We start from the raw sequence: 14,028 nt of genomic DNA, 5'->3' as shown, positions 1-14,028 counted from the left end.
TTGATGTGAAATTTGAAGAGGACTTGCATATCTGGTTACTGAATTCAACCACCAAGTATTTTTGAGGTCACCATAGGCCAAAAGGTCAACATAGGCCATCATGTATCATTGGAAAACTTTTGGGGGAGGGCGGATTTTGCAAGTATCGTGCTACGCATGACGTCTTCTTGTTTGTTTGTTTGTTTGTTTGTCCACACAGAATAAATACGATTTTCTCTGCAACTGTTGTTCCGATTGACAGGAAATTTTCACCAAAGGTACAACTCCACCTGTATAATTTTTTTAAATGATAATTATGACGTCATCGGTCACGGGGTGCTCCGAAAGTGCTGAATAGAAAAAATTGAGACGGCTCATTGTAAAGAACTTTCCATGGGGAATAAAATATGTTAATGATGTCATAGGTGCCTCCATTATGACGTCATAATTCGACAAGTACAAAACTTCGTCCGATCAAGATGAAATTTATTGAGCATAATCTCGGAATAAATTAGTTTAGAAAAAAAAAATGATGTCATCGGTCACGTGGTTCGGTCGCCATATTTGTTTTAACACAAAAGCCTTAAAAACCACTGAAAATACAGTCATCCTGGAGGGTTTGCAATCTGATTGCTCTTTCTTGTTTGCTATCGAAGAGAGCTGTGTGTCTGTCTGTGTCGCCATATTTCTCAAACATGGCTGAACGGATCTTCGTCAAACTTTCAGAGGTTCATCAGTGTGCCTGGGAGTGTTGTAGGCCAAAAAAAAAAAAAAAAACGGAAATATTTTTTTTAAGTTCGTTTTTTTTTTTAATTAAAAAATAAAATAAAAATCGCTCGATAGTGTCTAAGCCTTGTTTTAATTAATGACAGTTATATACAAGTACACATTCGCATAAATAAATACAAAACAATCCCAGACATTTGAACACAAATAAATCAAACAATTCCGGAATTGTACGACGTTGGTAGTAAGGCTTCTTCTTCTTCCTGATGGGCATCACACTTAACTCAGAAACGTGATGAACTGCACATTCACCAGCAGATATTCAACGAAAAGGTGATGAACCCTCTTCCACTCCCTTCCTCACCCTTCCCTCTCCTGCCTAGTAAATATATAGAACCGTATAATGTTACGGGGTCAACCTCGAGGGGAGCCCCGGCAGAAAGATGTATGGTCCTTGGGTGAAAATAAGTCAATCAATAACGAGTCCACACCAAAGGTTACGAACAATCCCCAATATATTCCCAAATCCCGCACAGGAATCACAATGCGTTTACAGCACTTCCATACAATCCTTATCTATAGTATAGGTGGCGCCACCTTAACCCACAACAGTGTTGGCAACACTCACGGCCCTTGCCCCCAATGTCTCTGCACGCCTCCCAGGTGACGTCGAGTCGATCCAGCGATCGGGGATTCTATGTCCGATTCCAATCCGGGGCTGGGAGTGAGGATACTCGACAACCTCAGCGAGGATACCCGACTTCGCAGGTTCCGCAGTAATCCGGCGCTCTCCTGACGCGCGGACTTCGGTTCACCGAGGCACGGTTCCCTTGTCCTTCACGTTCGGCGGCTCGGTCTCGAGCTGCAGTCTCAACTCTCAACCGTCTCCCTCCAATCTCTCTCGCGCGCCAGGCCCAAGGTGCGACCCGTACACGCCCTCGTAGGCGTCGAGGCGAACAGCGCTGGGCGCTTGGTTCCTTCCAGGACCACACGGCACCTTGACACGTAACCGGCAATCAATCACCCCGCGCAGGTAACTCCTCTCGCCAGACGGGCTTTTCCAACTCCGTTCCAAAGTAGGTAACGATCGCCTCCGCTCGCGTCGGAGCTCTCGAAGCTTAAGATGGCCACCCTTTCTTCTCCTCCTCCTCTTCTTCACGATCCCGTTTCCGGTCTCGTTTTTCCCAGAAGGGCTCCTGACCCTTTACTCACAACAACCTTTAATATAATATACATTAATAAGAAATGACCTGAATTGTAACCCCCATAAACCCGGAATTCGTAACAATAACTATTCAGTACAAACAACTAATTTGAAGTGTCAAGTTGGTGAAATGCCAAACTTCCATCAGAGCCACATTCACCTGGCCGCTTGCAGCATCTATACTTATAGGAAGGTTTAAAAACAAGTGAAGTTTTAAAAACTTTTCTTGACATACATTAAAGCACCTTTGGCTTGTCAGGACGTCTCAGAGCTCCAAAGAACCTGCCCGAATACTCTGATGGCCTGACTGCAATGGCCGACCGACTTGCGACTACCACGTCGGTAAGATTCGTGCTCGGCCATGGCACACGGATACCAGTCGCCTTGCCAACAACTCACAAACTCAAGGGCAACGATAGATTCTCTCCCGACACCAACTGCAATTGTCGTTTCATCACTGAGGGTTATACCTGGTGTTGGTCTAATGGTTAGGGTGGTGGGCTTTGGATCCTAAGGTCCTGAGTTCCAAATCCCGTTGAATTAACACCAGGTGGGGTTGACTCAGCCTGTCATTCTTCCGAGGTGGGCATAGAGGCTTTGCATCAGCGGCAGAAGAGCCCACAGAACAATGATGCAACCAGCAGCCGGGTGGCTGCACACGAACCACCCACCCACTGAGGGTTGCTGCCATGTTGGATGTCGAATGAGTGCATTTTCTTTCTGTTGATTCAACGCACAGGGAGAGGCCAGTCACCATACATACCTGCAGCTTGGCCTGTGTAACTTTTATTTGGATTTGTTGCACAAACTGTATCCACCAATTACTCAGTACCATATCTTCTGGAAATGCAGCATTAAAAGGGCACTGGGTAGAGCACACCCCTCGGCCACCACCGACAGTGGTCTGTCTAATTTTAAAACGAGAAAGCAAGTGAAAATGCAAAGCCCCTCGGCGTCCGTTTGTATTCAGTCGTATTCTTCTTCTGTATCCTAAAAATAACGAAAACACTTTAAAAACAACAAAGAGCAATCGGACATTGCAGACCCTCGCCAGGACATATTTTTTAGTGGTTTTTAAGACTTTTGTGTTAAAACAAATATGGCGGCCGAACCACGTGACGGATGACGTCATCATCCCCCCCCCCCCCCCCCCCCCAGAGATGCCCCCATCAATTTATCCAGTCACAAAAAAATTCATCTTGATCAGATGAAGCTTTGCATTTGCCGAATGACGTCATAATGGAGGAACCTCTGGCATCATCATTAACAGATGTTATTCCCCATGGAGAGTTCTTTACAATTAGCCGTGTCTCAATTTTTTCTGCAGCGCTTTCAGATATAGAGGTGCAAAGTTTCTCGTTTTTTCCAAGATGGCGCCCGTGCCACGTGACCTATGACGTCATAATTATAATTTACAAAATTCTACAGGAGGTGCACCTATGGTGAAAATTTCCTGTCAATCGGAGCAACAGTTGCAGAGAAAATCATTTATTCTGTGTGGACAAAGACAGACAGACAGACGAACAGACTCAAATGCAATACCCTCTCCTCTGGCAAGGGTGGAAAAATTTTTTTTTTTTGATTTAATGCAGCCTTGACCTTTAACCTTTAGATCCCAAAAAAATAAAATCAGCTCCTAGCTTTTGATTGGCAAATCAATTCTGTGAGCCAATATGCAGATTCTTAAAATTTCAGGTCAATCAGATGAAAATTGACGATTTCATTTGATGTTGCTCTTTGTTTTTTTTAACCAGATTATTAATTTGCCTTCATATTGTCATAATAAAGCTTTGTTGAAAATGTGATGACAAAACTCAAATGGTAAATTGAAATTTCATGTCAATTGGATGAAAATGGATGATTTTATGTGACTGACTTTTGACCTTTTGACAAAATTATTAATTTGTCTTCTCCGTATTATAATAATACTTTGGTGAAACTTTGACAATAACTCAAATTGTAAAAAACAATAAAACGTCACGGCACAGACAGCGACAGACAGACAGACACACAGACGTGATTACAATTCCCCATCTCCTGCGCAGAGTTCGGACTAACAAATGTTAACGAGCAAATACCCTCCAGCAATGTGACGAGGCAGGAAGTAGTTCACTCTCCAGGAAGTCGCATGCAACATCATGTGAAACGCAATTTGAAATACAAGGCTCAATTCTGAGAAATCAAGAGATGCATTTCAGAGGAAATACATGTCCAAGAATAGAGGACAAATGGACAAATTGGGAACCAATAGTTAAACGATCAGATAAGTGACAACTTGAAAGTCCAGATGTCTTACTTGTGCTGCTCGGTTAATGGTGACTACACATGTATCCATCATGACAACACATCTATTACGAAAAGGAGACGCGTCCATCTGTCTGTCTGTCTGTGTCTCGCTTCATTCCAAGGAATTCCTGCTGTCGTAGAATAATAAAAATGGCGCCGTTGGAAAGGTAATTATCGATTTACTTGGAACAAAATTCGTGTCCATTGAATCAGAGATGCCCGGGTTGAAAACCCCTTTCTGTGATTCAAGAATGAGTAATGGGAGCTCAATGGAGCAGATCCAATGGTAACATTTATTGTTACCTCCGCCTCCGAAGGTGGATGTGTTATGTTTTCACCCCTGTCTGTTTGTCCGTTTGTGAACAAAATACCTCAAAAAGTTGTGGACTGATTCGGACAAAATTTGGTGGAGGTTGCGTGTGTGACGAGGACGAAATGATTAGATTTTGGTGATGATCCGGATTCGGATCCGGATCCGGCTAGTAGAATTTCTAAAGTGATTCTTCACCATTGGGAGATGGGGCCAAAACGATACATAGCAGGATATCTCAAAAAAATATGGACTGATTTGGACAAAACTTGGTGGACCAGTTGGGTGTGTGAAAAGGACAAATAGATTCGATTTTGGTGAAGATCTGAATATGGATTCGGATATGAGAATTATTAAATTTTTTATTGATTCTTCACCATTGAGCGATATGGGCAACGAGGTGGAGGTATGCTCTCCACTGAGTGCCGTTCTAGTTTATTATACGACAGCAGAAACTTTAAAGACACAGAAGGAGAACACAAAATTATGTACAGTAATATTTCTCAAAGCAATGGAAAAATATATAATAGTACATGGAAGGAGCTCACAAATAACAGCTGCAATGACGTTACAAATGATCTTTTTCCCTCTGCCACCGAAGGTAGATGAGGGTTATGTTTTCACCTCTATATGTTTGTCTGAGCAGGATATCTCAAGTTATGGATGGATTCGTACAAAACGTGGTGGACAAGGAAGAATTGATTAGATTATGGTGAAGATCCGGATCCGATAATTTTAAGGGATTTTTTTTTACCTTTGAGAGATAGGGCCAATAATCATATATAGCACAATATCTCAAAGTAGTGGACGGATTCGGACGAAACTTGGCGGATAGATTGGGTGTGTGACAAGGACGAATCGATTCGATTTTGGTGAAGATCTGAATATGGATTCGGATATGAGAATTATTTAATTCTTTTAAGCGATTCTGCACCATTGGGAGATTGGGCCAAAAACGATACATAGCGGGATATCTCAAAACATTGTGGACGGATTTGGACGAAACTTGGCGGATAGATTGGGTGTGTGACGAGGACGAATCCATTGGATTTTGTTTTGTTTGCTTCACTTCATTTTACATCCTCATGAAGATTCATGAATAGACATGCAATACGTTTGTGAAGTACAACATGCTACCGGTTGATTAAACTCGCCAGCGAAGCGACAGGTCGGCACGTTTGGTGATTATAAACTGCAAGGGACCCGATGGAGTAATATTAGCTAGCTAGTCAGTACAAATGATTTAGAGGATGCAGGAAAAAGGTAGGAAGGGGAGGTACAATATTTCTCCCAATTTTACATTAATAGAATAGATACATGACCATTACTGCACATTTGGGAAGCACCAAGACCTTATGATGGATGGCCATCTGCTGAGGCTCACCGTGCATTGTGTAACGTATGGAAAACGCAAGTAAGCGCACAGAAGGCCTATAACCACCATGCAGTCAAACTGAAGTAGGCAGATGAGTAGTGGGCCTTGGGCTTTCTAGGGATAAAAGTTGTTTGGACTTCATTATTGCTGAAAGATTTGTAGATCGATTGGAATTTTGGGTAGAGTAAACAGGCCCGAAAGTACCGCAAATTGGGGTTGCGATTACATACGTACATAAAGCGTTACATTTTACAAACACCTGTCCATGCCAAATGAAAGCCTTCGACATTACTTGCCACCAACGTCTCCAGTGCCCACCCACCTCGGCCCCCACAACTAAAAATGCCCTCATTTGTCTGCAGTGCATGAGAAGCTCAACTGAAGGTTTTGCAAAAAGTCACTTTCCTTGGCATGTAGAACCCACCATGCTTCTCCAAGCTGCTGAAAGGCAGTTATTGTGTAACCTGACATTTCGCGACGCAACCGCACCAGGTCAACATCTTCCAAAAAGGTTTAGCGCAGAGAGATCCAGAAAGTAATTTTGGAAATTCAATAGAAAGGTCATCTGGAAAAGTTGTGGGATGACGACTCGAATAATATTCCACCGCCAAGTAAAAGCTCAAATCTCAACCAAGGCTACCACATTACTGCACAAACAAGGTTTTGAATTTTGTTCGCAAAACGAAAATAAACCAAACTGGTGGAGAAAATATTTATCAGAATCCAAATCCTAATCCTAATCAAACAGCTCATTGTGTTCAACATTAAATACGACTCGATCCCAAGGCTGTGGATCATACAAAAGAACGGTGTGCTAACCAATAAAGCAACAGATGTTAAACAACATCAAGTGACAAAACAAATTAAGTATAAAGAATCCCCAGATGGTTAGGGTGAATGATATACAGCTCCAAAAATAAAAACAACAATAACAATAATTTGTGATGGAGCCAGGATACATTTTTGCCAAGGCAACGATCAGATTCGCATGATTTCCATCAGCCACCACAGACCGTAATCTATGCTGGCACCACCTGGAGGGGTGGAGGGGGTTGTTTAAGGTGGCGGAGGGGTCAAGGACGGGGGAGGCCGTACGACAGGTTGCTGCCCTGCTGTTGTGGCCGGGCGAGACAAACTTCTCTAGACAGTGAAGGAATTTTTGCAGAGCAGGCCGGATGGGCTAAGCATGCTGCCAAGATGAAAACGGTCCCAAGGCTGTCGGAGGGGCCGCCGGCCGGCGCTGAGGAGGACACAGACCATGGATATGGCTCAAATGTCAAAACAGACGACTACAGAAGGAAAGGGAATGGATGGCAAAGGCAGCATTACCGAAACAAAGAAGGAAAAGAAAAAAGTGTATAATGGTATACATAAAACACTGGAAAAGTCTGCCAGAGTGCTCAACCTATCTGCCTCCCTTGGGGAGCGAGGGGGGGGTAAGGAGGGGAATGAAGGGTTCAGAGGCCCCCTGAGCTGTACAGGGTGAGGGATTGGGCCCCCGTAGACCTTCAAGTCTCTGCCTCATCACAGAGCGCACACACACACATCTGGAGTGCATCAGGGTGCCTGCGTCACAGGGCACTCTGGCTTGGAAATGGAACACAGGCCGAGATCATGGCCAAGTTGGCTTGCTGCCAGGAGAGCCCTCCCAGAGAGGAGGAAGGGAGAGGGACAGAGGGGAAGGAAAGGCGGTGGGGAGGGAAAGGGAGGAAATAGTGAGGGCAAGACGAAAGCTGTTAGTTATCAGTACTTTTCCCTAATCTTTCAGCCTTTGAAGTCTCATATTCTTTGTCAGAATCAATGCACGTTCTTTGTTTGCGTTATCTCGATAAGTTCGGACAATGGAGTTAAATTAAAAGTTTCAGAAGAAGGTTCCACCTTCCAAATTATTCACCAGGTATCGTGTCTTCAAGCAGTCAAATGACTGCACTCCATTTTGTGAAAGGTGAGGGCACACCAGGTGCCAACAGCAACATGCATTTTAAGGCCATTTTCTGGGGTTAGCCTTGCGGACCCCATGACAATCTTCTCCATTTTGCCCGATTTTCTGCATCTCCCCTTGTTAACCCCCTCGCCAGGTGAGAAAGTAGATAAAGAGTTCTTACCATAAAGATAAAGCTCACAACTAGCAGTGGTAAGTCTTCCCCTACCACTTCGTCAGGTTAGCCACGAAGATGGAATGTATTCATCAACCACTCAAAATACAAATGGATGCAAAGTACAAAAACAAACACCATGACTCGGCATCGTTATTTAATTTTATTATTAGAGTTTCAGGGACATTGTCTGTATTATTTTATTACAAAAGCTGAGGCTTATCCACACAAAAAACAACAACAACAACCTGTTGTGCACATAAACTTCTCTCCTTCTCATGCACATAAACGACTTTCTCAAGTTTTGAGATTACCAGAAATGTGCTCACAATTACACAATTAAGGCTGAAATATGCATCATACGATGGGCAAACCACAAGTGGAAAATAAAGTCCAAACAAACAAGAACTTCAAGGAATGTGCATCCAGGAATAGTCCAGATTTGAACAGGTACGCATAGGTATGGCGCAATCACGCGCTCCGCTCTATCTCCTCATTTTCTCAGGTACCGTAAAAATGGGGTGAATAGGGACACAAACTGAAAAAAGTTTGGAAACCTTTTTCGCTGAAAATTGATAACCATACTGATTTGTTGATATTTGGGTTGAAAGTGTTCTCTTGTTTTTTTAAAAAGCAACTTATAGTCCCTATTAACCCCATATATGGGTTAAATAGGAATAAATAGGATTTTTATAGCTGTCCCTATTCACCCCGTTTTACGGGTGCCGTTGAGGTTCAATTCACCCCGTTTTACGGGTGAATAGGGACAGTCACTAATACAAAAAAATAATAATCAAGAAACAATCCTGAGTTTCCAACGTATTGCTAAATTGATAGCTCAGATGGATGCACATAATATGCACCCATAATATAAACCACGGAGCCAATGAAAAACAATATGGGATAAAAAGTTTCTCCAAACTGTCCCTATTTCTTGATTATTATTTTTTTGTATTAGTGACTGTCCCTATTCACCCGTAAAACGGGGTGAATAGGGACAGCCATAAAAATCCTATTTATTCCTATTTAACCCATATATGGGGTTAATAGGGACTATAAGTTGCTTTTAAAAAAAACAAGAGAACACTTCCAACCCAAATATCAACAAATCAGTATGGTTATCAATTTTCAGCGAAAAAAGTTTCCGAACTTATTTTCAGTTTGTGTCCCTATTCACCTTGCTGTCCCTATTCACCCCCATTTTACGGTCCGTCCTTATGATAGTACAATGCACCTCGGTTTTAATTACTAAACATGTTTGCTTGGTCAGCAATCGGGTTGCAATAAGTTTAGTGTGACCATCTGAGGCACAGATTGGTGTTCTCGGTCGTCACGCAACGCGATGCCGCACACACATGTTCCCGTGCCTAGCGGCATGATTCGCCATGCCATGGCACACATCTGTGTAAACAAAGGCTCGGTAAAAAGGAGTGCTATGGCATCAGCCAAAGTCCACATTCAAAACCACATTTGGGAAACTCGGACTTCGCGGAGCTATTTATTCTCAAGAATGGCCATTGTGATTGGCAACTTGTGACGTTCGTATGTAATCAAAAGCAAGAAAAAAAAATCTGTCCAACTCTCAGGCCTGTGGATGCCATCCGGTGAGCACATCATATCTTGTTGAAGCACTCCTTGGCATTAGTCCACACCGCAATGCCCTGTGGACCGGAGCACGCAGACAAGGGGAGGGAGAGTCGTTGACAAGTGGCAATCTCATGCAGCTGTCCCAAAGGCCTTTCATTCTTACCATTTTGGCCTCCATCCGGCTGTGCGTGGTTCACCATATCAAAGAAACGTGGTCGGTTTCGGTTGACAATTTTGTAGTTTTACAACACTGTACGCGTGCTCTAATGAGGCATTCAAATGTCTGGGTAAACCTTATCCCACCTGGTAAACAGCAGGGGTCCAACCGCACACACCACCTCTGCATGGTTTTTACACTCACATTTGGGTTGCTGCCTCAATCGTTAAAAATGTTAAAACCGCAAATACCATAAAAATATATCGACACTTCCAGCTTGACTCTGGCACAACTCGCTACATGAACCGGAATTACTCGTACCAAACTACAGGACCACAAAAGGCCGTCCCAGCCCAAGTCCCATAACTGGGCCTCTAGGTGGGCAAGAAACAAATATATATATATATATATATACACACACACACCATAAACGGATACAGCAGTACGTATTGGCAAGGACTTGGGAACTTGTTAACTCCATCTGTTCCATGTTGGATGATTTAACCTCGTAGTCGTTTTTCATCCATCTGGTGCACTTAAAGAAGCTATTTCAGATGTAATGGAGAATTCAAAATGAAACTGAATGCAAAATGAACAAATCAAATTAGCACACCAACTAACTGGGTTTTATTCCTTCACATCTATCTGTACGAAATCACAAGTGCCAAAGAAAAGCAACTTGGGAAAAAAAATTTGGAGATGACGCACGAAATGAGTTTAACAATGAAAGATGAGAGTGGTTAATCAGATCTCCTGGGAGAGAAGGGATGAAAAGTTGCTGCTTAAACTAGAAAATGGCAACATGGAAGAGGCCACGTATTTACAACTTGGGCAAATATGATAGGATCTCCCAACCTACAACTTGGGCTTATATGATAGGATCTCCCAACCTACAACTTGGACAAATATGATAGGATCTCCCAACCTACAACTTGGGCTTATATGATAAGATCTCCCAACCTACAACTTGGACAAATATGATAGGATCTTCCAACCTACAACTTGGGCTTATATGATAGGATCTCCCAACCTACAACTTGGACAAATATGATAGGATCTCCCAACCTACAACTTGGGCTTATATGATAAGATCTCCCAACCTACAACTTGGACAAATATGATAGGATCTCCCAACCTACAACTTGGACAAATATGATAGGATCTCTCAACCTACAACTTGGACAAATATAATAGGATCTCCCAACCTACAACTTGGACAAATATGATAGGATCTCTCAACCTACAACTTGGACAAATATGATAGGATCTCCCAACCTACAACTTGGGCAAATATGATAGGATCTCCCAACCTACAACTTGGGCAAATATGATAGGATCTCCCAACCTACAACTTGGGCAAATATGATAGGATCTCCCAAACTACAACTTGGGCAAATATGATAGGATCTCCCAACCTACAACTTGGACAAATATGATAGGATCTCCCAAACTACAACTTGGGCAAATATGATAGGATCTCCCAACCTACAACTTGGGCAAATATGATAGGATCTCCCAACCTACAACTTGGACAAATATGATAGGATCTCTCAACCTACAACTTGGACAAATATGATAGGATCTCCCAACCTACAACTTGGGCAAATATGATAGGATCTCTCAACCTACAACTTGGACAAATATGATAGGATCTCCCAAACTACAACTTGGGCAAATATGATAGGATCTCCCAAACTACAACTTGGGCAAATATGATAGGATCTCCCAAACTACAACTTGGGCAAATATGATAGGATCTCCCAACCTACAACTTGGACAAATATGATAGGATCTCTCAACCTACAACTTGGACAAATATGATAGGATCTCCCAACCTACAACTTGGGCAAATATGATAGGATCTCCCAACCTACAACTTGGGCAAATATGATAGGATCTCCCAACCTACAACTTGGGCAAATATGATAGGATCTCCCAAACTACAACTTGGGCAAATATGATAGGATCTCCCAACCTACAACTTGGGCAAATATGATAGGATCTCCCAAACTACAACTTGGGCAAATATGATAGGATCTCCCAACCTACAACTTGGGCAAATATGATAGGATCTCCCAACCTACAACTTGGACAAATATGATAGGATCTCTCAACCTACAACTTGGACAAATATGATAGGATCTCCCAAACTACAACTTGGGCAAATATGATAGGATCTCTCAACCTACAACTTGGGCAAATATGATAGGATCTCCCAACCTACAACTTGGGCTTATATGATAGGATCTCCCAACCTACAACTTGGGCAAATATGATAGGATCTCCCAACCTACAACTTGGGCTTATATGATAGGATCTCCCAACCTACAACTTGGGCAAATATGATAGGATCTCCCAACCTACAACTTGGACAAATATGATAGGATCTCCCAACCTACAACTTGGGCAAATATGATAGGATCTCCCAACCTACAACTTGGGCAAATATGATAGGATCTCCCAACCTTCAACTTGGGCAAATATGATAGGATCTCCCAACCTACAACTTGGGCAAATATGATAGGATCTCCCAACCTACAACTTGGGCAAATATGATAGGATCTCCCAACCTACAACTTGGACAAATATGATAGGATCTCCCAAACTACAACATGGGCAAATATGATAGGATCTCCCAACCTACAACTTGGACAAATATGATAGGATCTCCCAACCTACAACTTGGGCAAATATGATAGGATCTCCCAACCTACAACTTGGGCAAATATGATAGGATCTCCCATCCTACAACTTGGGCAAATATGATAGGATCTCCCAACCTACAACTTGGGCAAATATGATAGGATCTCCCAACCTACAACTTGGGCAAATATGATAGGATCTCCCAACCTACAACTTGGGCAAATATGATAGGATCTCCCAACCTACAACTTGGGCAAATATGATAGGATCTCCCATCCTACAACTTGGGCAAATATGATAGGATCTCCCAACCTACAACTTGGGCAAATATGATAGGATCTCCCAACCTACAACTTGGGCAAATATGATAGGATTTCTCCCAACCGTTACCCTCAACCCCACCTACCCTAACCCCTTGCCTCACCGACCAAACTGCCACACCCTCCTTTCCCTCTCTTCTCAATATACTCACCACCCACATCCAAATGTGTACACGTAATACATACAAGGCCTCCAAAGACACCGTGAAGTGAAATCAAAGGCCAAGATATGTGGAGTCGCCAGCAGCTAAACTTATCTAGTCATCAATGAATTGCAAAGCGAATCTAAAGCAAGGCCGAGAAACATCCAAGAGAAACAAGTAAAAAAATAATAAAAAGGCAGGGAAAGTTGGCTACGGCCTGCCCGTTTTACAATCTTACCTTCTTGCACATGTTCACCTGCATGGTGGCATAGCTCCTTAGGGTCTCTTTCAGGTCTTTATACTTCTGCCTCTGAAATCTCTCCACATCTTTCCAAGCCTTTTCCACAAAATCCCTAATTATGGTTTAGGGGACAAAAAAAAAAAAAAAAAAAAAAAAAAGGACAAAGGAACATTAGGAGGGGTGAAATGTAGAAGTCAGAAGGTCAGGGATACATACCAGAATTTAAAGTGCAAGGATTTAAGAAATACGACTTCTCTTACAATTATCTTAAACGCAAGAGGAGGCCATTGGGACCATAAAAGCCTGTGTTATGAATGCCAACCTATGGTTGTTTGCAGATGTTCTATCCTTTTTGAATGCTGAGCGTCAAGCAAGGAAGCCGCACGTACCATTTTTAACGTCTTTGGTACGACTCGGCCGGGGTTCTGACATCCGACCTCCCAGACTCAGAGCGGACAGGCTAACCATTGCACCACAGACTTAAGATGCTTTGAGATTTGGTTGGAACCTTTTCAGCATCACCTCAAACATTTCAACCAAAACATGAGGAAAAAGCAGCACATTGAAGAATTCCTTATGGTAAAATCCCTCGCTCTTTTAATGAAACAAGACGTCATCAAAAATTTAAATTATAACCTATAATTTAATTACAATTACAACATTTAATTACAATTACAACATTTAATTACAATTACAACCTATCTATAGTAGATTTGGGTGCAAATAATTCAACAACAGAGTATAGGCCATAGGCCTAGCTTAAATTCACACTTCCCTCAATGGTTGCAGGAAGTATGCAGGTTGTACCATCTGCACGTTAAATAAAATCTTCCATTTTGAAAAAACCTCCAACGAATAGTCCATTTCAATCCTTCAGTATTTAACACACTTTTCATCTTTGTCTACTTTTACAATTATTTGTAAGCTCACAGTGGAGCTTGTAGACAAGTCACAAACAGGA

The 14,028-nt window shown here is 42.4% G+C and overlaps 2 protein-coding genes across 3 annotated transcripts in view; one reads left to right on the top strand and one right to left on the bottom strand.

Moving 5' to 3' along the window:
• FAXDC2 (fatty acid hydroxylase domain containing 2) overlaps positions 1-14,028 on the top strand; it is an 881,086-nt gene that overhangs the window by 537,529 nt on the left and 329,529 nt on the right. The window lies entirely within an intron of this gene.
• The window catches only part of LOC137437506 (sorting nexin-4), a 76,955-nt gene continuing 72,334 nt past the window's right edge, over positions 9,408-14,028 (bottom strand). The window contains exons 12-13 of the mRNA XM_078771097.1: positions 13,065-13,179; positions 9,408-9,637 (exon numbers count right to left, since the gene is read on the bottom strand). Of these exons, the coding sequence (XP_078627223.1) occupies positions 9,590-9,637; positions 13,065-13,179 (163 nt within the window). The 3' untranslated portion in view covers positions 9,408-9,589. The remainder of the gene's footprint in view (positions 9,638-13,064; positions 13,180-14,028) is intronic.

The sequence above is a fragment of the Myxine glutinosa genome, chromosome 1 (genome assembly GCF_964187855.1).
Source record: "Myxine glutinosa chromosome 1, kmMyxGlut1.1, whole genome shotgun sequence".
Lineage (NCBI taxonomy): Eukaryota > Metazoa > Chordata > Myxini > Myxiniformes > Myxinidae > Myxine > Myxine glutinosa.
This window is presented reverse-complemented; position numbering and strand designations above follow the sequence as displayed.